The sequence below is a fragment of the Scyliorhinus torazame genome, chromosome 7 (assembly GCF_047496885.1).
Source record: "Scyliorhinus torazame isolate Kashiwa2021f chromosome 7, sScyTor2.1, whole genome shotgun sequence".
Lineage (NCBI taxonomy): Eukaryota > Metazoa > Chordata > Chondrichthyes > Carcharhiniformes > Scyliorhinidae > Scyliorhinus > Scyliorhinus torazame.
In genome coordinates, this window is record NC_092713.1 from 176456821 (window position 1) to 176480547 (window position 23727).

The window sequence follows — 23727 nt, forward strand, 5'->3', positions numbered from 1 at the left end:
GACTGGAGGATAGCAAATGTGGTCCCTTTGTTCAAAAAGGGGAGTAGAGACAACCCCAGCAACTATAGACCGGTGAGCCTCACGTCTGTAGTGTGTAAAGTCTTGGAGGGGATTATAAGAGACAAGATTTATAATCATCTAGATAGGAATAATATGATCAGGGATAGTCAGCATGGCTTTGTGAAGGGTAGGTCATGCCTCACAAACCTTATCGAGTTCTTTGAGAAGGAGACTGAACAGGTAGACAAGGGTAGAGCAGTTGATGTGGTGTATATGGATTTCAGCAAAGCGTTTGATAAGGTTCCCCACGGTAGGCTATTGCAGAAAATACGGAGGCTGGGGATTGAGGGTGATTTAGAGATGTGGATCAGAAATTGGCTAGCTGAAAGAAGACAGAGGGTGGTGGTTGATGGGAAATGTTCAGAATGGAGTTCAGTTACAAGTGGAGTACCACAAGGATCTGTTCTGGGGCCGTTGCTGTTTGTCATTTTTATCAATGACCTAGAGGAAGGCGCAGAAGGGTGGGTGAGTAAATTTGCAGATGATACTAAAGTCGGTGGTGTTGTCGATAGTGTGGAAGGATGTAGCAGGTTACAGAGGGATATAGATAAGCTGCAGAGCTGGGCTGAGAGGTGGCAAATGGAGTTTAATGTAGAGAAGTGTGAGGTGATTCACTTTGGAAGGAATAACAGGAATGCGGAATATTTGGCTAATGGAAAAGTTCTTGAAAGTGTGGATGAGCAGAGGGATCTAGGTATCCATGTACATAGATCCCTGAAAGTTGCCACCCAGGTTGATACGGTTGTGAAGAAGGCCTATGGAGTGTTGGCCTTTATTGGTAGAGGGATTGAGTTCCGGAGTCAGGAGGTCATGTTGCAGCTGTACAGAACTCTGGTACGGCCGCATTTGGAGTATTGCGTACAGTTCTGGTCACCGCATTATAGGAAGGACGTGGAGGCTTTGGAGTGGGTGCAGAGGAGATTTACCAGGATGTTGCCTGGTATGGAGGGAAAATCTTATGAGGAAAGGCTTCACCAAAGAGAAGAAATTGGTAGATGTTGAGTCTGGAGAAGGGTGTGTAGATAGCCTGGGTCACATTGAGATCCAAAAAGAAGAGGAGTTGGGTGTCTTAAAAAATATTAAGGTAGATGAGTCCCCAGGGCCTGATGGGATCTACCCCAGAATACTGAAGGAGGCTGGAGAGGAAATTGCAGAGGCCTTGACGGAAATCTTTGGATCCTCGCTGTCTTCAGGGGATGTCCCGGAGGACTGGAGAATAGCCAATGTTGTTCCTCTGTTTAAGAAGGGTAGCAAGGATAATCCCGGGAACTACAGGCCGGTGAGCCTTACTTCAGTGGTAGGGAAATTACTGGTGAGAATTCTTCGAGACAGGATCTACTCCCATTTGGAAGCAAATGGACGTATTAGTGAGAGGCAGCACGGTTTTGTGAAGGGGAGGTCGTGTCTCACTAACTTGATAGAGTTTTTCGAGGAGGTCACTAAGATGATTGATGCAGGTAGGGCAGTGGATGTTGTCCATATGGACTTCAGTAAGGCCTTTGACAAGGTCCCTCATGGTAGACTAGTACAAAAGGTGAAGTCACACGGGATCAGGGGTGAGCTGGCAAGGTGGATACAGAACTGGCTAGGTCATAGAAGGCAGAGAGTAGCAATGGAAGGATGCTTTTCTAATTGGAGGGCTGTGACCAGTGGTGTTTCACAGGGATCAGTGCTGGGACCTTTGCTCTTTGTAGTATATATAAATAGCGTCATAGAAGTTTACAGCATTGAAACAGGCCCTTCGGCCCAACCAGTCCATGCCGCCCAGTTTTTACCATTAAGCTAGTCCCAGTTGCCCGCACTTGGCCCATAACCCTCTATACCCATCTTACCCATGTAACTATCTAAATGTTTTTTAAAAGACACAATTGTACCCGCCTCTACTACTACCTCTGGCAGCCCATTCCAGACACTCACTACCCTCTGAGTGAAGAAATTGCCCCTCTGGGCCCTTCTGAATCTCTCCCCTCTCACCTTAAACCTATGCCCTCTAGTTTTAGAAATGATTTGGAGGAAAATGTAACTGGTCTGATTAGTAAGTTTGCAGACGACACAAAGGTTGGTGGAATTGCGGATAGCGATGAGGACTGTCGGAGGATACAGCAGGATTTAGATTGTTTGGAGACTTGGGCGGAGAGATTGCAGATGGAGTTTAATCCGGACAAATGTGAGGTAATGCATTTTGGAAGGTCTAATGCAGGTAGGGAATATAAGGTGAATGGTAGAACCCTCAAGAGTATTGAAAGTCAGAGAGATCTAGGAGTACAGGTCCACAGGTCACTGAAAGGGGCAATACAGGTGGAGAAGGTAGTCAAGAAGGCATACGGCATGCTTGCCTTCATTGGCCGGGGCATTGAGTATAAGAATTGGCAAGTCATGTTGCAGCTGTATAGAACCTTAGTTAGGCCACACTTGGAGTATAGTGTTCAATTCTGGTCGCCACACTACCAGAAGGATGTGGAGGCTTTAGAGAAGGTGCAGAAGAGATTTACCAGAATGTTGCCTGGTATGGAGGGCATTAGCTCTGAGGAGCAGTTGAATAAACTCGGTTTGTTCTCACTGGAACAAAGGAGGTTGAGGGGAGACCTGATAGAGGTATACAAAATTATGAGGGGCATAGACAGAGTGGATAGTCAGAGGCTTTTCCCCAGGGTAGAGGGGTCAATTACTAGGGGGCATAGGTTTAAGGTGAGAGGGGCAAGGTTTAGAGTAGATGTACGAGGCAAGTTTTTTACGCAGAGGGTAGTGGGTGCCTGGTACTCGCTACCGGAGGATGTGGTGGAAGCAGGGACGATAGTGACATTTAAGGGGCACCTTGACAAATACATGAATAGGATGGGAATATAGGGATACGGACCCAGGAAGTGTAGAAGATTGTAGTTTAGTCGGGCAGCAAGGTCGGCACGGGCTTGGAGGGCCGAAGGGCCTGTTCCTGTGCTGTACATTTCTTTGTTCTTTGTTCTTTGACTTGAGGTTGTTTTCGTTGGAGAGAAGAAGGTTAAGAGGAGACTTAATAGAGGCATACAAAATGATCAGGGGGTTGGATAGGGTGGACTGTGAGAGCCTTTTCCCGCGGATGGAAATGGCTGGCACGAGGGGACATAGCTTTAAACTGAGGGGTAATAAATATAGGACAGAGGTCAGAGGTAGGTTCTTTATGCAAAGAGTAGTGAGGCCGTGGAATGCCCTACCTGCTACAGTAGTGAACTCGCCAACATTGAGGGCATTTAAAAGTTTATTGGATAAACATATGGATGATAATGGCATAGTGTAGGTTAGATGGCTTTTGTTTCGGTGCAACATTGAGGGCTGAAGGGCCTGTACTGCGCTGTATTGTTCTATGTTCTATGTTCTAGAACGAGATACGAGCCGGGATAGGAAAAGTAGTTTGTCAAGGTCTCGGAACATGGGTAAGACTATGAATGCTACTAGGAGTAGAAGCCCACATGGACGTGAGATTTTGGTGGCCTCCAATAAATTAGATGAAAAAGTTATCAAAATGCCAAACAGCAAGAACTGCATAGTTGGAGTGAACCTGTGGTATACACGGAAGTAAAGGATAGGGGACAAAGAGCTCTATCCCACAGATGTATTTGCAAGGAAAAGGTTCTTCCAGATGGAACTTATAAGGCAAAGGCCAGGCTTGTGGCAAGGGGCTTTGAAGAAAACTTAGAAGATCAGGATTTAAGGGTAGATTCACCTACGGCAGGAATGGTTTGGCTCTATTAGCCACAAAGGCATGGGAATGCAAATCTATAGATATAAAAGCTGCTTTTTTGCAGGGGCATCAGCTCCAGAGAGACATTTTTCTCCGTCCTCCTAAAGAGGCAGCTAACACAGAAGGGGTAATCTGGAAGTTAAACAAATGTGTATATAGATTGTGAAGTGGTTAATAACCCGTCCACACCAAAGAGTTGAGTCAAGTCCATTTATTGGCAAAAGCTTTTGGGAGAAGAGCCGGCACTCCGTAGTGCTCGCAGTCTCAATTACACAGCGGCAGGTAGCCTTTTTTATACATGTTCCTCATTAGCTTGAAGGGGTTACATACAAGACCAATTAGGTCCCCCAGCAACAATTAGCTTCCAATCACATTCCTCTGAAAACATTCGATAACTGATGTCCACAACTCCTTGTTTTCAGTTACAAGAATAGCAGTTGTCTCAACAATAAACGGTTAGTTTGTTGCACGTTTGTATCAGAACTTTGCAAAATCTTCCAATCACATTATTACAAGCTGCACCAGATCTTTGCAGAATCCCAATGACGTTTTGCAAGCATAATTAAAACAGAGAGACCCTTAATTTTAACTTCTCCCTATACTATTTTTACCTTAACAATCCCTCCTTTTGGTCAAGGATTTTGTCCGCAATTCTTCAGACCAACAATATCCCTGTTGCTGTCTTGTTCCAAATTCGGATCTTCGTCAGACAGACACCTTTTCCGCTTTAAACATCCCCGGGCATATAACCTGTTTTGATGTTTAGTCTTAAATTACTTATGTAAACACATCATCATATGTGACACCCCGTTTTCACCACCTTGTTCGGTGGTGACAATTACCGGGATGTCGTCCTGATTTCGGGCCGAGTGCATTGGCATCATTCGAGCCATAGCCATTTTGCAACACATATTAAGGCAGCCAATGATTATACAACATACAATTATAATTATGTTTAAGGCAGCCAATGATTATACAACATACAATTATAATTATGACAAGTATCATCAATCCATGCACCAGGTAAGACCCCCAGGACTCTCCAAGTAGCCAATCCAACCATCCCCCGCCCGAGGTCTTATGCAATTTCTGAACCTCCCTCCGAATATGATCAGCAAGGTTAGTAATATTGTCCGAAATATCAGGGATGCAGGGACAGCATTCGGAACCAATCATGGCACAAATTCCTCCTTTGCTGGCCAGGAGGTAATCTAAGCCTGCACTATTTTGTAGAGCCGCCGTTTTTATGCGCGCCATCTCGTTGCTCATTTCGAGCAATGTCTCTGTGATGTCATTGGCTACTTTTTCTAAGATCTTTGCTACTTTACGTATTTCCTTAATGGCAAACGCCACCCCAATAGGGGAAAGCACGATCCAGAAGAAACGTTGAGTCTCTGTTCTGTCCCTTTTCTGCCTATCACCCACCAGATGGTGGTTCCTCAAGTCCTTAATGTGGTGGATATACGGGACTACATATCCTAGGTAGCATGATCCGGTCCAATCCGTAGGTAGCCAGGGGTATGCCTTATGACCACAGATAAAGTAGGTGCCATTGTACAAGGCCAGGTTCGTCACTTGATCACCCATCCAGGAAGTTGTAAATATTACGTTGCCTCCTTCAGTTTTATTGGGAGTTTTCAGGTTCATAATAGTCTGAAGGGTTGTGCGTTTGCCGTATGAGGGGCTGACATTGAGATAGTATTCACATGCACTATCTCCTTTTCTGGTGGCATCTCGCGTCCCAGTTTTTAGGAAGCAGATTTCTTCCTTTGGGCAGCCCATCCCCGATGTATTAGTTAGGACAAAATGAGTTGGGTGATGGTGGCCATCATACTCGGGTCGATACCAACCCTCGAACTGATTCATATAATACCCAGCCGATTCCCATTTTTCTGTAGTATTCCTGTTGTGGTGAAGGAATGGCGAGAATACTACTCGCAGTGTGATTGCATCGCCATTCCTTAGCCACTATTCTGCCGTTTCAGAAGTATTAAAAGAGATGGGACGTAGGGGGATCCCTCCTTTTGCATGTATCGGTACATGAGCACAAACCCTGTGCCACTGTGACATTGGCATCCTTGCATACACATAGGACATATAAAGGTACGTATTCACATGTAACTCTCGTTTGCTGTTCTGGAGACTGTTGGCGACTCCCAGCAGTCCAAAACACAGTCTCAGTTTTATCAGATTCATCCTTATTACTCTAAATTAACAATATCCCAAAGCCTATACCGGCCGCGTGCTACTGCCCTCATTCCCGTTCAGCTTGCTTGGAGGTCAGAGAGGAGGGTCTGTAAGTCAAGCAAATCACATTTTTTTTTAACTGTCGCCTGGCTACGTTTTAAGTTGAGTCCAATGTTTCCAGACCCCTTACCTCTAATGTTTATACATGCACAAGTATCTCCACTAATTATAACTTGGTATGTCCCGTTCCATTTAGGGGCGAAACCGGGATTTTCAGGTAATGTTTTTATCATTACTCGACTCCCTGCAGTAGGGACATGAGAAAGTGTTTCGAGCTCTCTGTGCGTCTCGTTGTTCCTGACTGTCCTTGACTGATTTACGCATCTCTTAGTTGGGTGCTCAGCTCCAATACATATCGTCTAATCGTACCTTTCAACGGGCCTACATCGGCCCCACCAGTAATAATATTCTCTGGTAGCTGCATCGCCCTTCCAGTCATTAATTCATACGGGGTCAATCCAGTTGGACGATTCGTTGTAGCTCTTAATTTCATCAGGATTATGGGCAATACCTCAGTCCATGTTTTTACCTACATCAGTATAGCTTTTACCAAAGCATGTTTAAGGGTTCGGTTCATTTGTTCTACCATCTCAGAGCATTGTGGATGGGAGGGGATGTGGAATTTCTGTTTTATGCCCATGAGTTGGCACACCGTTTTTACTACCTTCCCAGTAAAATGCGTCCCCTGAATCAATTTGGAGCGGTACTCCCCATCTCGGGATAACCTCTCCTGCCAATATCATCGCCCCCGTGGGTGGTGACCGTACAATTCCAGGTAGGGAACGCTTCTACCCACTGGGTAAATTGATCAATAATAACCAAACAATACGTCTTTCCATGGGATGGTGGTAGGGGTCCCGTGAAGTCTATTTGCTGATGTTCCCATGGCCCCTTTGGCCGGGGCTGGTATCCCATTTTTATTTTCATGGGTCGACCGGGATTATATTGTACTCAGGTCACACATCGGTGGCAATACCGAGCTATGTCTCTTCCCATTCCTTTCCATCTCCATTCCTTTCTTCTACTAGTCGTCATGACTTCCCTTCCTCCATGCGAGAGTCCATGGTGTAATTGCAGGAGGGTATTTTGTATACATTCTGGCGCTATTACTTCATCATTATATCTCCATACACCATCATTCCCTCTATTAGCTCTGTGTGCCTTCCACTTCCCTCTCCTCCTCCGAGATGTCCTCGTGCAGCTTTAGGATATCTATTTCGTCTTTTATCTGGTCTGCCACAGCTACTGGTAGTTCATAAGCGGCCTCTTGTTCCAATGCTAATTGTGCTGCTCTATCTGCGGCTTGATTTCCTTTAAATTTAGGCCACTTAGGGTCATCCTTTCCTGGTTCCCGTTGGTGGGCTTTGGTTTTGATTACTGCCGCCTCCATAGGGAGCCTACGAGCCTTTAGTAGCGCTTATATCCTTTGTGTTTAATTGGAGTACCGTCTGTCGTTACGAATCCTCTTCTTCCCCATGCTGTCATATAGTCATGTCCAATCCCGAATGCATACCGGATGTCGGTGTATATATTTACTACCTTTTCTTCAGATAATTGTAGGGCTTGTGTGAGTGCCACTAGTTCTGTCACTTGTGCTGACAACCCTCCATCAATCCTTCCTGACTTTATCATTTCCAATCTGTCATTGACCACTGCCCAGCCTGTCCTTGGTAAACACTCCATGTATTTACGTGATCCATCTACAAAAACGGTTTCCTCAGCAGCTGCTAAAGGTACATCCTTTAGCTTTCCTTCTTCCATATCTATATCTACGTCTCCACAGTGATGTGGTTCTCCTGAGTCTAAAATTCCTTCCACCGGTTTATCTACTGATCTCTTACTATAGTAATCGATTTGCTGGGGGGGCAGCAGGACAGCTTCCCACTTTGGCCCTCCTCATATTCGAGACTGATGTTAACTTTCCCTAATTTAACATTTCTACTAGGGTGTGTTTACTATGGAGGATTATGTTTCCGGTCATTATTATCGGTTCACTAACTTATACTGCCCAGTCAGCGCAATCAAATGCCACTATACAACTTGGTAGTCCGGTGACTACTGGACCCTCGGCGGTCGAGTAATAGCCTATGGGTCTTTGTTGATCTCCATGTTCTTGTGTCACTACTGCGGAATAGAATCCCCCTTCATTATTGCAATGTATGTGAAGGTTTTGTGAGCGTCTAGCAGTCCCAGACCGGGAGCTTATGGTAATTCTGTCTTTAGTTTGTTCCATGCTTCTTCCCGCTCTGTTCCCCATTCTATAGAATCTAGAGCTGGCTTTCCTCCTTTGACTAGCATTTGTATAGGTTCGGCTAGTTTTGCAAATTCGGTGATAAAGCTTTGGCTATAATTAAATGGTCCCAGTACCTTTCTAACTCATCTTAGAGTTGCCAGGCGTGGCACCGGTTGGACCGCTTTCTTCCGGTCTTCCGGCATTTCTTTGAGTCCTTGTGAGATTAGATGTCCTAAATATAGCACTTGTTCTTTTCCAATTTGCGCCTTTTTGGGACTCCCTTTAAATCCCGCAGTGTTTAATTCGCTGAACACCACATATAATGCCTCCTGGTGCCCTGACTTGCATTCTGAGGCGATAAGTATATAATCTACATACTGTAATATTGTACTTCCCTTTGGTAATTCTGTTCATTCCAGGGCTTCACTCATGACTCGGTGGAAAATAGCAGGGCTGTTATGGAATCCCTGTGGTAGTCGGGTCCACGTGTATTGTTTATCTCCTACTGTGAACGCAAATTTTTCTTGAGATTCTGGGTCCAGCGGGAGGGAGCAAAAACCATTAGCAATGTCTAATATGTAAAGATTTTGTGCTCCGTTGACAGTCCATTTAGGATTGTCGAGGGGCTTGCTACAATGGGGTGCAATTTAGCCGTAACTTTATTAAGGGCAGTGTAGTCCTATAGTGAGTCAATAGCTTCCATCTGGATAACTCACTGGCCAGGTAGGGGAGTTGGTGGTGCTCGTGGTTTCCCTCAGGAGTCTCTTTTCCACCAACCCTCTGACTATTTCTACTACAGCTGCCTTTGCTTCTGGTTTTATCGGGTATTGTCGCTGAGGTTTATGTTCGGGCCCGGGCACCTTTATTGGGTTTATGTTGACTAAACCAGTATCCAGTTTAGTTTTTTCCCACATTCCAGGAGCAGAGGAGCAAATGATCCCGTACCCCTTTGTTTCTAACCTCCAGTCTCGGGTAGTGGCAGTGGCCATTTTAATAGTTTCGAGGTTGCTTGTAAGCCTTCCCATTTTTGCTTTCCGGCCATTTTCTGTTGGCCAAATTAGTTCTCCTTTCCCACAGTCAATTAAAATGTCATATTCTTTCATTAAGCCCCATTATTGTTACCTCATTATTTGTACATACATACAATCGCATTGGTATATACAAGTTATTTATTTCCATCAGATAGGCGGGTGTTTTACTTCCTCCTACCCCGGTTATATAAATCATTCTATTGGAGGTAGGCAGGGGGAGATCAGTAATAGATATAGATGCACCTGTGTCCACCAGCATTTCACATTGTGGGCCCCCTACCAGTGCAGACACATACATTCTCCCCTCCTTCTTGCTCTTAAATATAGGGACCGCAGACTGTCAGTCTACTTCATCCTCGGTCCCTGGTCCCCTCCTTCTGCTGCGGATAGAAGTCGGACTGGGGTTTTCCATGTTTAGCCCAACATGTTGCCTCTGTGTGCCCGTCTTTGTTGCAATAATTGCAACGGCCCCCTCCATTCCCAGATTTGTTTCCTTTCCTTGGGGCCCGACATTCCTTCGCAAAATGTCCCTTTCTGCCCCAGTTGCAACACATCAGCTTTGGCTGTGCCGCACCGCCACTGCCATAAGCGCTAATGTTTTCTTGTTTTATTTTTATTCGGCATTTCTCTTCTCCACCGGGTATTCCACACACCCACTCTACTAGTTCATCATACGCTCGGAGCGCAACTACTCCCATTTTTAAGATGATCTGGTGGTTACTTGAGAGCCCGTCTTTAAAGGCTTTGATAAAGGCATGATCAGCGCGTGCTCGGTTTGCTATTCCTGAATATTCTTCGTAGACCCGGAACAATCGTTCTCCATATTCAGAGGCTCCCTTTCCCATTTGTTGCTTAGTTGTGGTAATCCTACTCCAATTAGTTGGTGCGTTTCGCAGGGCTGTTTGTACTGCTGTTTTAAATGGGGCGAAGTCCGCCTGTTGGGAGCGCACTCCGGCAAGGAGGGCTAATGCCTGCGCCCAGACTCCAGCTTGGAAGTTGCCTGGACCGTTAACCAGTCTCCATTTATCTTGAGGGCATTTAGCTCTGACTAATTGGTGAATGTCCCGCAAATGTAATTGGTGGCCTACCCATAGGGTATCCAATTCTGCCCAAAATCTAGCATTTGGACTTCGTGGTTGTAGTTTGCCCAAGGAGTCCAATATTTGCTGTCTTTCCCCGGAGTGAAAGGTTTCTAAGTGCCCTCTGTTGTGCCTCAGTTCCTGTCTTGGTTACCGGGGCCATATTACATTCTTCCGTATCCCCCTGAAGTAGGGAGGGAGGTTGCCTCCTGTTGTGTTGTCTCATAGGGTGGAAGGAGACCCCAATGATTCTCGTCTAATAGTTGATTCCTTTTTACTAATTCCCTTACCCTAGATGCTCATTTCTTTATCTTATCTTTGTCCTCGGACCATTTTTTGGTCGAGGCTGTAGCCTGTCCAATTAGTCCAGCTAATTGGTGTACTAACAATACTCCTACTTTCTTTGTTTTATCTTTCTTTTCGCCATCTATCCATTTCCTTTGTTGTTCCAATGTCTGAGAGACATCCCAACCATCTTTCTGTATATTTTTAATTAGTGAGTGTCTGTCGATCATATACTTATTTATCAATGATCATGCCGGTCCCCGATTCACTTCCTCTCCTGCCATTTTGGTAACGATTTTTATACTCACGATTATCCCCGAGTCTCTATATCGTGTTTTATCCACCGGTTTTTACAGCGCACTTTCCTTTACACCCCGTCCACGATTTTCTCTCGGTGGTCATCGTTACCCGAGTCCGACAAGTTCTTGAATGACCAGTTCCCCCTTGACGCTTGCAAATTGTTGAGAGGAAAAGTATACTTGCAGTTCTGTAATTTTCTTCCGACCTTTGACCGCACACACACACTTTCTTACAGCTGCCTGAGTCTTCGTCCCTAGTGCTCTGTCTCCAGTCCCTACACCCACTTCAGGGTCCTGACCTTCGTGTGAGAGGATTTCCCCACATAAAAACTGGTCTTAGGGGCGAGCACTTCCTTGTCCATAGGTCAACACAGGCAGTTACCATTCTCTCAGTCACTCAACCTTCCGTGAGTTGACTCAACTCTTTACCAATGTTCAGTTATTCTGTCCCAGTTTTCCAGAGGGGTGGCCAAACACCTCAGGCCGGGGGCAGAATCCTGCCGACTACGCCAATTGAAGTGGTTAATAACCTGTCCACACCAAAGAGCTGAGTCAAGTCCATTTATCGGCAAAAGCTTTTAGGCGAAGAGCCGGCACTCCAGAGTGCTCGGAGTCACCTTCTCAATTTCACAGCAGCAGTTAGCCTTTTTTATACATGTTCCTCATTAGCTTGAAGGGGTGACCAATTAGGTCCCCCAGCAACAATTAGCTTCCAAATCGCATTCCTCTGAAAACATTCGATAACTGATGTCCACAACTCCTTGTTTCCAGTTACAAGAATAGCAGGTGTCTCAACAGTAAACGGTTAGTTTGTTGCACTTTTGTATCAGAACTTTGCAGAATCTTCCAATCACATTATTGCAAGCTGCACCAGATCTTTGCAGAATCCCAATTACATTATTGCAAGCATAATTAAAACAGAGAGACCCTTAATTTTAACTTCTCCCTGCACAATTTTTACCTTAACAGATTGAATGATGCGTCTAGAGTCTGGTACTTTTCGGTAAGGTCAGCTTTCTTAAAGTTAGGCTTTTGCCAGTTGAAAGCAGATCCGGCAATGTTTTCCTGGCACTATAACGGAAATATTTCTGGCATCTTTATGCTGCATGTCGATGATTTTTTGTGGGGTGTGACTAGTGATTTCGAAGCTATTGTAATCTCTCGTTTGAGGAAAGAATTCAGGGTTGGAAGTCAAGCTTCCGGTGCATTTAAATATATTGCACTGAAAATCGGACAGACTAAGTTAATGGCAACTTTATGTCCGCAATCTGATTTGGAAAGCATCAGCCCAATAGCAATTAGTTGTGGCCGTGTTTCACAAAAAGCCGCAATGGTTTCAAAGATGAAAAAAGAGCAACTGCGCAGTTTAATTGGGCAACTGAAATGTTTGGGTAGACAGACTATACCAGACGTGAGTTTGGATGTCTTAGACTTGTGTACAAAAATGAATGATCCCAAAGTGAAAGACATTATAAGAGCAAATAAAGCGTTGGTCAAACTAAAAATGCAGGAGTGTGTTTCGAGGTTCCCGGATTTAGGTGACCTTAGTTGAAAGTCAAAGTTTATAGTGATGCATCCTATGCAAATTTATGTGATGGGGTTTCAAGCGCAGGAGGTTTTATAAGTTTCCTTTTGGGGAACAATGGTAAATGTTGCCCTCTTGTGTGGGAAACAAAGAAAATAAGGAGAGTGGTCAAAAGCACTTTGGTGCTGAGACGTTCAGCCTTGTAGTGGCGGTGGATATGGCCTTTTAAATGTCTCCGATATTGACAGAAATTTTGGGATTCCGGGATGTGGGTAATATACCTATTGAATGTCACATTGACAATAAATTCCTGTGGGAAAATGTGCACTCTACAAAAAGTGTCAATGAAAAAGTATAAGGGTAGACATCGCAAGTTTGAAGAATATGTTATACAGAGGGCAAATAGCAAAAATTATGTGGGTCAGCAGTAGCTATCAATTGCCAGACTGTTTTCAAAAAAAGGGGCTAGTTAACAGAAACGTTTGCATATTGTAAATGAAGGGCGCCTGTTTCTGTGACTGTTTTTTTCCCAAGAAAAATGAAAAAAAAGAAGGGGGGAAATTGCGTGCGTGTTTCGAGTTTCTTGTAATTTTGTTTTCACCAAATTATTATTTTTTTCCAAGGAAGGGGAGACTGTTAAGTAATGGATTAAGAGACATTCCAATTAGTTGTCTCATTTATGTTAAGTATCCAATAATTTACACTGATATGTAAAGAGGCTTCAGGTGTCCTTTGTGTCAGGTGATGTGAAGATAGAGTTTTGTGCAGAGTCTGTTAAAGTGAAATAAAGGTGTTTGTGAAAAGGAGAAGAACCTTTGACTCTTTATACAACAGCAGCTAAACATCTAACAACACGAACACAGTACTGAGTGTACACTGCAATCACAACAGCACAGTTCTGAGTGTACCAACAATCACAACAGCACAGTGCTAAGTGTACACTACGGTCACAACACCACAGCTCTGAGTGCGCACTACAATCACAACAGCAGAGTGCTGAGTATACACTACAATCGCAACAGCACAGTGCTGAAAGTACACTACAATCACAACAGCAGTGTTGAGTGTACATTTCAATCTCACCAACAGCACACAGTGCTGAGTGTACACTTCAATCACAACAACAGTGTTGTGTGTACACTACAATCTCAACATCGGTGTTGTGTGTACATTACAATCTCAACAACAGCACACAGTGATTAGAACAAAGAACAAAGAACAAAGAAATGTACAGCACAGGAACAGGCCCTTCGGCCCTCCAAGCCCGTGCCGACCATACTGCCCGACTAAACTACAATCTTCTACACTTCCTGGGTCCGTATCCTTCTATTCCCATCCTATTCATATATTTGTCAAGATGCCCCTTAAATGTCCCTATCGTCCCTGCCTCCACTACCTCCTCCGGTAGTGAGTTCCAGGCACCCACTACCCTCTGCGTCAAAAACTTGCCTCGTACATCTACTCTAAACTTTGCCCCTCTCACCTTAAACCTATGCCCCCTAGTAATTGACCCCTCTACCCTGGGGAAAAGCCTCTGATTATCCACTCTGTCTATGCCCCTCATAATTTTGTATACCTCTATCAGGTCGCCCCTCAACCTCCTTCGTTCCAGTGAGAACAAACCGAGTTTATTCAATCGCTCCTCATAGCTTATGCCCTCCATACCAGGCAACATTCTGGTAAATCTCTTCTGCACCCTCTCTAAAGCCTCCACATCCTTCTGGTAGTGTGGCGACCAGAATTGAACACTATACTCCAAGTGTGGCCTAACTAAGGTTCTATACAGCTGCAACATGACTTGCCAATTCTTATACTCAATGCCCCGGCCAATGAAGGCAAGCATGCCGTATGCCTTCTTGACTACCTTCTCCACCTGTGTAGCCCCTTTCAGTGATCTGTGGACCTGTACTCCTAGATCTCTTTGACTTTCAATACTCTTGAGGGTTCTACCATTCACTGTATATTCCCTACCTGCATTAGCCCTTCCAAAATGCATTACCTCACATTTGTCCAGGTTAAACTCCATCTGCCATCTCTCCGCCCAAGTCTCCAGACAATCTAAATCCTGCTGTATCCTCAGACAGTCCTCATCGCTATCCGCAATTCCACCAACCTTTGTGTCGTCTGCAAACTTACTAATCAGACCAGTTACATTTTCCTCCAAATCATTTATATATACTACAAAGAGCAAAGGTCCCAGCACTGATCCCTGTGGAACACCACTGGTCACAGCCCTCCAATTAGAAAAGCATCCCTCCATTGCTACCCTCTGCCTTCTATGGCCTAGCCAGTTCTGTATCCACCTTGCCAGTTCACCCCTGATCCCGTGTGACTTCACCTTTTGTACTAGTCTACCATGAGGGACCTTGTCAAAGGCCTTACTGAAGTCCATATAGACAACATCTACTGCCCTACCTGCATCAATCATCTTAGTGACCTCCTCGAAAAACTCGATCAAGTTAGTGAGACACGACCTCCCCTTCACAAAACCGTGCTGCCTCTCACTAATACGTCCATTTGCTTCCAAATGGGAGTAGATCCTGTCTCGAAGAATTCTCTCCAGTAATTTCCCTACCACTGAAGTAAGGCTCACCGGCCTGTAGTTCCCGGGATTATCCCTGCCACCCTTCTTAAACAGAGGAACAACATTGGCTATTCTCCAGTCCTCCGGGACATCCCCTGAAGACAGCGAGGATCCAAAGATTTCTGTCAAGGCCTCAGCAATTTCCTCTCCAGCCTCCTTCAGTATTCTGGGGTAGATCCCATCCGGCCCTGGGGACTTATCTACCTTAATATTTTTTAAGACACCCAACACCTCGTCTTTTTGGATCACAATGTGACCCAGGCTATCTACACCCCCTTCTCCAGACTCAACATCTACCAATTCCTTCTCTTTGGTGAATACTGATGCAAAGTATTCATTTAGTACCTCGCCCATTTCCTCTGGCTCCACACATAGATTCCCTTGCCTATCCTTCAGTGGGCCAACCCTTTCCCTGGCTACCCTCTTGCTTTTTATGTAAGTGTAAAAAGCCTTGGGATTTTCCTTAACCCTATTTGCCAATGACTTTTCATGACCCCTTCTAGCCCTCCTGACTCCCTGCTTAAGTTCCTTCCTACTTTCCTTATATGCCACACAGGCTTCGTCTGTTCCCAGCCTTTTAGCCCTGACAAATGCCTCCTTTTTCTTTTTGACGAGGCCTACAATATCATTCGTCATCCAAGGTTCCCGAAAATTGCCGTATTTGTCTTTCTTCCTCACAGGAACATGCCTGTCCTGTATTCCTATCAACTGACACTTGAAAGCCTCCCACATGTCAGATGTTGATTTGCCCTCAAACATCCGCCCCCAATCTATGCTCTTCAGTTCCCGCCTAATATTGTTATAATTAGCCTTCCCCCAATTTAGCACATTCATCCTCGGACCACTCTTATCCTTGTCCACCAGTACTTTAAAACTTACTGAATTGTGGTCACTGTTACCGAAATGCTCCCCTACTGAAACATCTACCACCTGGCCGGGCTCATTCCCCAATACCAGGTCCAGTACCGCCTCTTCCCTAGTTGGACTGTTTACATATTGTTTTAAGAAGCCCTCCTGGATGCTCCTTACAAACTCTGCCCCGTCTAAGCCCCTGGCACTAAGTGAGTCCCAGTCAATATTGGGGAAGTTGAAGTCTCCCATCACCACAACCCTGTTGTTTTTACTCTTTTCCAAAATCTGTCTACCTATCTGCTCCTCTATCTCCCGCTGGCTGTTGGGAGGCCTGTAGTATACCCCCAACATTGTGACTGCACCCTTCTTATTCCTGATCTCTACCCATATAGCCTCACTGCCCTCTGAGGTGTCCTCTCGCTGTATAGCTGTGATACTCTCCTGAACAAGTAGCGCAACTCCGCCTCCCCTTTTACATCCCCCTCTATCCCGCCTGAAACATCTAAATCCTGGAACGTTTAGCTGCCAATCCTGCCCTTCCCTCAACCAGGTCTCTGTAATGGCAACAACATCATAGTTCCAAGTACTAATCCAAGCTCTAAGTTCATCTGCCTTACCCGTAATGCTCCTTGCATTAAAACATATGCACTTCAGGCCACCAGACCCGCTGTGTTCAGCAACTTCTCCCCGTCTGCTCTGCCTCAGAGCCACACTGTCCATATTCCCTAGTTCTCCCTCAACGCTCTCACCTTCTGACCTATTGCTCCCGTGCCCACCCCCCTGCCATACTAGTTTAAACCCTCCCGTGTGACACTAGCAAATCTCGCGGCCAGGATATTTATGCCTCTCCGGTTTAGATGCAACCCGTCCATCTTATACAGGTCACACCTGCCCCGGAAGAGCTCCCAGTGGTCCAGATAACCGAAACCCTCCCTCCTACACCAGCTGTTTAGCCACGTGTTTGTCTGCTCTATCTTCCTATTTCTAGCCTCACTGGCACGTGGCACAGGGAGTAATCCCGAGATTACAACCCTCGAGGTCCTGTCTTTTAACTTTCTGCCTAGCTCCCTGAACTCCTGCTGCAGGACCTGATTAGTGTACATTTCAGTCACACCAACAGTGTTGAGTGCAGATTACAATCTCAACAACGGCACAGTGCTGAGTGTAGACTACAATCACAGCAAGTGTTGTGTGCACATGACACTCTCAGCAATAGCATACAGTGCTGATTGTACATTACAATCGCAACAACAGCACACTGTGATTAGTGTACATTGCAATCACAAAAACAGTGTTGAGTGTATATTACAATCTCAAGAACAGCATAGTACTGAATGTAAAGGAGAAAGAGATAGATAGACAAGATAAAAGAGAGAGAGAGAGACTGGGTATGAGATGGAGGGAGGGACAGACAAGTGTATATTACAATCTCAACAACAGCATCGTACTGAGTGTACACTACAATCACAACAACAGTACTGCGTGTACATTACAATCTGAACAACAACACACATAGCTGGGTGTACACCACAGTCTCAACAACAGCACAGTTCTGAATGTACACAACAATTACAATACGTGTTGAGTGTGCATTACAATCTCAACAACAGTGCACAGTGCGGAATGTACACTACAATCACAAAATTGTGCCTTCCTGCCTGTTTTCCTGATTTCTCAATTTCACATGCTGGGTGCTCTCTCACTCACAGTCACGCCGGTTCGCTTTCTCACTCCCTCAATCACACCTTCTTTCATTATCTTCCTTATGTCTTGTCTGTCCCTCTCTCCATCTCATGCCCTGTCTCTCTCTCTCTCTCTCTTTTACCTTGTCTATCTATCTCTGTCACCTTGCCCTGTTCTCTTCCTCTCTCTCGTGCCATGTTTCTCTCTATCCCTCCCAAACTCGCTTGTTTCCCAGTCTTTCTATCTCTCGCTTTCCCTCTTTTTTCTCTGTCTCCCTCTATCATGCTCTTTCTCTCTCTCTTTGCCATCACACTCTCTCGTTCAGTTTTTGTCTCTCTCACAGATGCCGCCCGCTCCCCTCCTCCATGGCTCCCGCTCTCTTGCACTTGTATTTCTCTTAATATAGCTCTCCCTCCCTTGCATGCACTTTCTCTCTTTGTTTATTTTGTTATTTACAGCACAGAAGGAGGCCATTCACCGCATCGTCTCCGCACCGGCTCCCAAAACAGCTACCTCGCTGGTGCATTCCCCAGCCCTATCTCCGTAGCCCTCTAAATTCATCACTTTCAAATATATACCCAGCTCCCTTTTGAAGCCTCCTGTAGAATCCACCTCCACCACTCTCCCAGGCAGCGCATTCCAAATCCCAACAGCTCTCTGAATAAAGAGGTTTCTCCTCATCTCACTTCTAGCTCTTCTGTTGACCATGTTGAAATTGTAAGCCACCCAGCTATTGGAAACAGAACATCCTTCTTTATCCTGTCAAAATTGTTAATAATTTTGAACACTTCCAAAAGCTCACCTCTCAATCTTCTCTGCTCCAAGGTGAACAAGCCGATTTTTTCCAATCTTTCCTTGTATCTAAAATTTCCCATTCCTTGTGCCATTCTCGAAAATCTTCTCTGCATTCTCTCCAGGGCTTTAACATATTTCTTGAGATAAGGTGCCCTGAACGGAACGCACTACTCCAAATGTGGTCTGACCAATGATGTGTCGAGGTGCAGCATTAATTCCTTACTTTTATACTCTATGCCTCTATTTATAAACTCAAGGGTCCTATACACCCTCTTCACAACTTTATTCCAGCCTGTCTCTCTCACTTTCCCTCACTTTTGTGACTTTTCTCTCCTCCTTTTGCATTTCACCCCATCTCAATGCTAAATGTTATAAGGAAGATATCGAACCTCGTAGCATGGTGCAACTTCAACAATCTCTTGCTCAATGTCAGTAAAACTAAGCAGCTGGTCATCGACTTCAGGAAGCAAAGTTTCGTACACGCCCCTGTCTGTATCAATGGTGCCGAGGTTGAGATGGCTGACAGCAAATCACCAACAATCTGTCTTGGTCCACGCAAGTCGACGCTATCACCAAGAAAGCACAACAGCACTTTTACTTACACAGGAAATTAAGGAAATTCAACATATCCACATTGATTCTTACCAATGTTTACAGATGCACCCTAGAAAGCATCCTATCTGGCTGCATCACAGCCTGGTATTTCAACTGCTCGGCCCATGACCGCAAGAAACTACAGAGGGTCGTGGACACAGCCCAGTCCATCACGGGAACCCTCCTCTCATCCACTGACTCTGTCTACACCTCCCACTGCCAAGGGAAAGTGGGAAGCATAATCAAACACCCCTCCCACTCGGGTTATTCTTTCTTCCAATCTCTTCCATCAGGCAGAAGGCAGAAAAGTTTGAAAACACTTAGACAGATTCAAAACCAGCTTCTTCCCCACTGTTACCAGACTACTCAATGACCCTCTTATGGACTGAACTGATCTCACTACACACCTTCTCTACTGAGTAGCACAACACGCCAATGCCTGTGTCTATGTATTTACATTGTGTATTTATCGTATGTTCTCTGTTTTTCATGCATAGAACGATCTGCCTGGACTGTACACAGAACAATGCTTTTCACTGTATCTCGGTCCATGTGACAATAAATCTAAATCTAATTGGGGTTACAAGCTTCTTTCACTATCTTTTGCTGCTGTCTCCCTGACCAGGTTGAACTTTGATAACTCAGCCTATCGCTACATTCAGAAGGAAGATACTGATGAAGAAGAGATGCTGCCCTTCACCAGTGACTTCTTCTTCGAGGTTTTCCCATTCAACATCGTTTTCAGACAGGCAAGTTCCAGTTTTCTCAGTGCCCCACCTTCTCCCTCCGACTGCTCTCGATCAACCCTCCGCCAGCCCCCTCTCTGTAACATCCTCAGTCCCCCTCTGCTCTCTCTATGCCCCTCTCCCATCTCTCTCTCTCTCCCTCTCCCCCTTTCTCCTCATCGCACCTTACTCTCTCTCCATTCCCTCCACCCCTGCCCCTCTCTTCTCTCCCTGTCTTGCCCCCTCCTCCTCCCTAACCCCACCTTCTCTGCCCCCCCCCCTCGTCTGTGTCTTGCTATGACACCCTAGGCTAGTGCATGGTAGATTCCAGCCACACAGGCTCCAGTGTCCCAACAGAAATGAAGTAAGCAGTAATTCCTATTAAGTTTATAGAATCGTTGGCCCATTGACTGCTTGTCTACTACCCCTCCTTTTATCATCCCAACATCAACTCAAACACACACAGAGGAAGGAGCAGGGGTAAACATAATAGCAATTAAAAATGAAATGAAAGATGAGTGCCCTTGCTTCCAATGTTGAGGTCATTGCAGAAGGATGTTGTGGATGCATAGGGATCAAAGCCTCCAGCTGCATTACTAATGAGGATCTTCTGGCAGGTACATACACTCAGAGTTCCCAGGCTGTAAGATACCCTCTGGGGAGTCATCTTAACTTTTATGAACCTGGGCCTTCACTCAAAGGATTCTTCTCAGGCCTTTTAAAATTCTTAGTCGTTTGCAATTCCCGAGAATAACTTTACCGAGTATAAGAACAGAATTCACAAAATTAAAAAAAGGTGTTTTAAACAACTGACTCTGCCTACAGCTAGTGGCTGGGTTGAATTTCCCTACAGTTCAAACTGGCTGTGTAGAGAGAAAGGTATTTTCTTTGAATCTTCAGAATGAATCCACTTGATGAGAGAGAGAGAAAACAGAGCTGCGAACCTCTGTGGTGATGTGCCCGTGAATAATATTGTACATAGTTAGCAATGCGATCTCCAACCAGCTGGTGACGTCAGACATCTCTGATGTGACGTCTGACTCTCAGCAGTTGGTAGTAGGGCGTGCAACAGGACAGTCGCACATAGTTCCAGGAGAGTTCACAAAACTCAAATAGTAACCATATCTGTATAGCATTCTGTTTGTTATCTTTCCACGTGTTGATTAATAAATTATCATTCTAGTTAAGTCACCTCACCAGCAGTTCTGTGTGCATTTTTGCAATGGCAAGGTCACAGAACAAATGGTACCAGGCCTGCTGAACGTTTAATGATAACAGCAGAAAAGATGAAGTGAAACCGGCGGAAGAATGAAAAAGAGAAGATTCTTCCACCGACCTGGTGAACTGCGACTATCTTTGACTCAACGCAACAAATGACGGTGAAGTTCGAGATCTAAGGTTTAAAGGCACCTCACCAGCTTCAAATAATGGGTAACTTAGATGAAAACTGGGGCCTTTTCAAGCAACAAATTAGAATCTATATTTCAGCCCTTGGCCTGCAGGCACAACCTGATGAGAGGCGTATTGCGTTGCCGCTCATGGTAGCAGGTTCTCAAACACTAGAAATATACAACATCTTCGTTTTTGTCAGCGAGGAGAAAGGCAAGAGCTACGATTAGGTAATAAAGTATTTTGACCGGCATTGCTCTCCGAAAGAAAACAAAAGATTTTAATGTTACATATTTTGTGCGTGTACCAAAAATGTAGGCAAATTTTTTGATAGCTTTGTAACGGACTTGAGGTTGAAGGCCCAGTCTTGCAATTTCGGTACTCTAAAGTCATCGATGTTTGGGACATCGAATGATAAACTTTGTGAGAGATTGTTGTGGGAAGACAACCTGAAATTAGAAAATGCCATCAAGATCTGTCATGCAAGTGAATTGGCTGCACAGCAGATCAATATGCTCAGCTTAAAACATGTTGCTGCCAATCTCAAAGAAGACACTGACACCATAAGCACTGTGACGAAGTCATAAAATAAACATGGTCTCAGTGCGGGTGGTCATTTTGGGCAGCTGACCAGATCCGCAATTTTGTATCAGAAATGCAGCAATAGACATTTGCCTCAACGATTTCCTGCACTTGGATAAGTCTGTTACAAGTGTGACAGAATGAGTCATTTTTCTAGGCAATGTACCTTACGTCCAACAGTTGTCCAAATAGAACGAATAAGTGTCGACAAGGAGATATGCATCGACGACCTGGCTGCTGTGAACATGACCTCGATGGGGGGCACGAATAGTCCGACCAGCCAAAGTGGAAAATGTTTTCTCAAAATTTGCAGCCACAATGAGGCGGAAGCGGAGACCGTAGAGGATAGATGGACAATTCTGCTAATGGTGAATGGCACGCCGATCAAATATAAGCTCAACATGGGAGTGAGGGCCAATCTGATCACTTCGTCAGTAGTGAAACGACTGAAAATCAGACCGAAAATGGTCGCAAGGGTTGTACTCCTGAAGGACTATAACGGTCATCAGATCATGACGTGAGAAGCATGTGAGCTCGCAGGCACTGTGAAGGACGGAACGTGCATGATAATATTCTCTATCGTGGATACAGAGTGTGAATCGGCCATTGGAGTGGAGGCGTGTGAACAGCGTTGGCTCATCAAGCGGGTGTACACTGCAGAAAGCATGGCACCCCATCGACAGCTATCAGTTGAATCTCTCATTAATGACTTTCCGGAGGTATTTTAAGCTTTGCCACTCTTGCCTTTTATATACTGCCAGTTGAAGGACAATGCGAAGGGGGTCGTGCACCCTCTGAGACGTGTACTTGCTCTGCTGAAGGACACACTGAAGGCTGAGTTACACAGAATGTCGGCTCTAGGAGTCATCTGGCGCATAGAGGAACCCACTAACTGGGTTAATTCCTTGGTGTGTGATAAAAAGAGAAAGTGAGCTGAGGATATGTACGGACCCCAAGGATTTCAACCTGAACATAAAAAGGGAGCACTACCCAATTCTGAAGAGGAAATAAATAGCATGCGAGATGGCAGGAGCGACGTGTTTCAGCAAGTCGGACACGTCGCAAGTCTTCTGGCAGTTGAAGCTGGACAAGGCAAGCACAAGGCTGTGCACGTTTAACACACCGTTCGACGCTAATGCTTCCTGAGAATGCTGTTCAGCATAATTTTGGAGTCTGAAATGTTCTGTCGTGTCATGGAGCATGTAGTGAAATGAAAACCAAGCATCCGCGTTTGTGTCAATGATATCATAATCTGGGGGTCCACAGGTGTAGAGCACGATGGCACGCTGCTTTCTTGGAGTCCTCCAACTGGTAAACAGAATGGCCTCAAACCTAATAAAACAAAATGCCAAATCGGGGCTGATACGATCACCTTTTTAGGGGACAGACTCTCAGGAAAAGGTGTGCAGACGGATGACAAAAATATTAAAGCCATTCTAACAATGCCAAGACCCTCAGACAAAAAAGCCGCCTTATGCATACTAGGGATGCTCAACTTTGTGGGCAAGTTTATTCTCAACCTGGCCTCTAAAACGTCCCAGCTAGGAGACTCGATAAAAAAGGATGTAGTGTTTTGATCGTCTCCAAACACGAGCAGGAGTGGCAAGCATTGCGCATCTCGCTCACGACAGCGCCAGTCCTCGCCTTTTTTGATCCGGCCAAAAAACCAAAGGTTTCAACTGATGTGGCTCAGGATGGCCGTGGAGTTGTATTACTGCTGCAGGGTGCAGGCGACAGCTGGCTGCCGGTGGCATATGCATCCAGAGCGAAATCCGAAACGGAGCGCAGGTATGCACAGATCGAAAAGAGTGCCTTGGGTTAGTCACGGGTTTAGAAAAATTCCGTGATTATGTCTCCGGGCTCCACCAATATTTCTGGTGGAGACTGACCACAGGCCTTTTGTTTCTATTGTGTAAACTAATTTGTGCCAAATGGCCCTAAGAATACAACGCCTAAAGATGAAGCTCCATGGCTACGACATTGACCTTATCTATACACCAGCCAAGTGCCTTACTGTCACTGACACACTTTATCAAGCCACAGGCA

General features: G+C 45.2%; 1 protein-coding gene across 21 annotated transcripts in view; it reads left to right on the plus strand.

Annotated features, from left to right (window-relative positions):
* LOC140426724 (soluble guanylate cyclase 88E-like) overlaps window positions 1-23727 on the plus strand; it is a 581053-nt gene that overhangs the window by 117343 nt on the left and 439983 nt on the right. For all 21 annotated transcript variants that reach the window (XR_011948285.1, XR_011948284.1, XM_072511824.1 and 18 more), the window contains one exon: window positions 19611-19734. Coding sequence is in view for 19 of the 21 variants with exons in the window: in XM_072511824.1 (XP_072367925.1) it covers window positions 19611-19734 (124 nt within the window). In the remaining 2 variants the exon portion in view is untranslated. The remainder of the gene's footprint in view (window positions 1-19610; window positions 19735-23727) is intronic.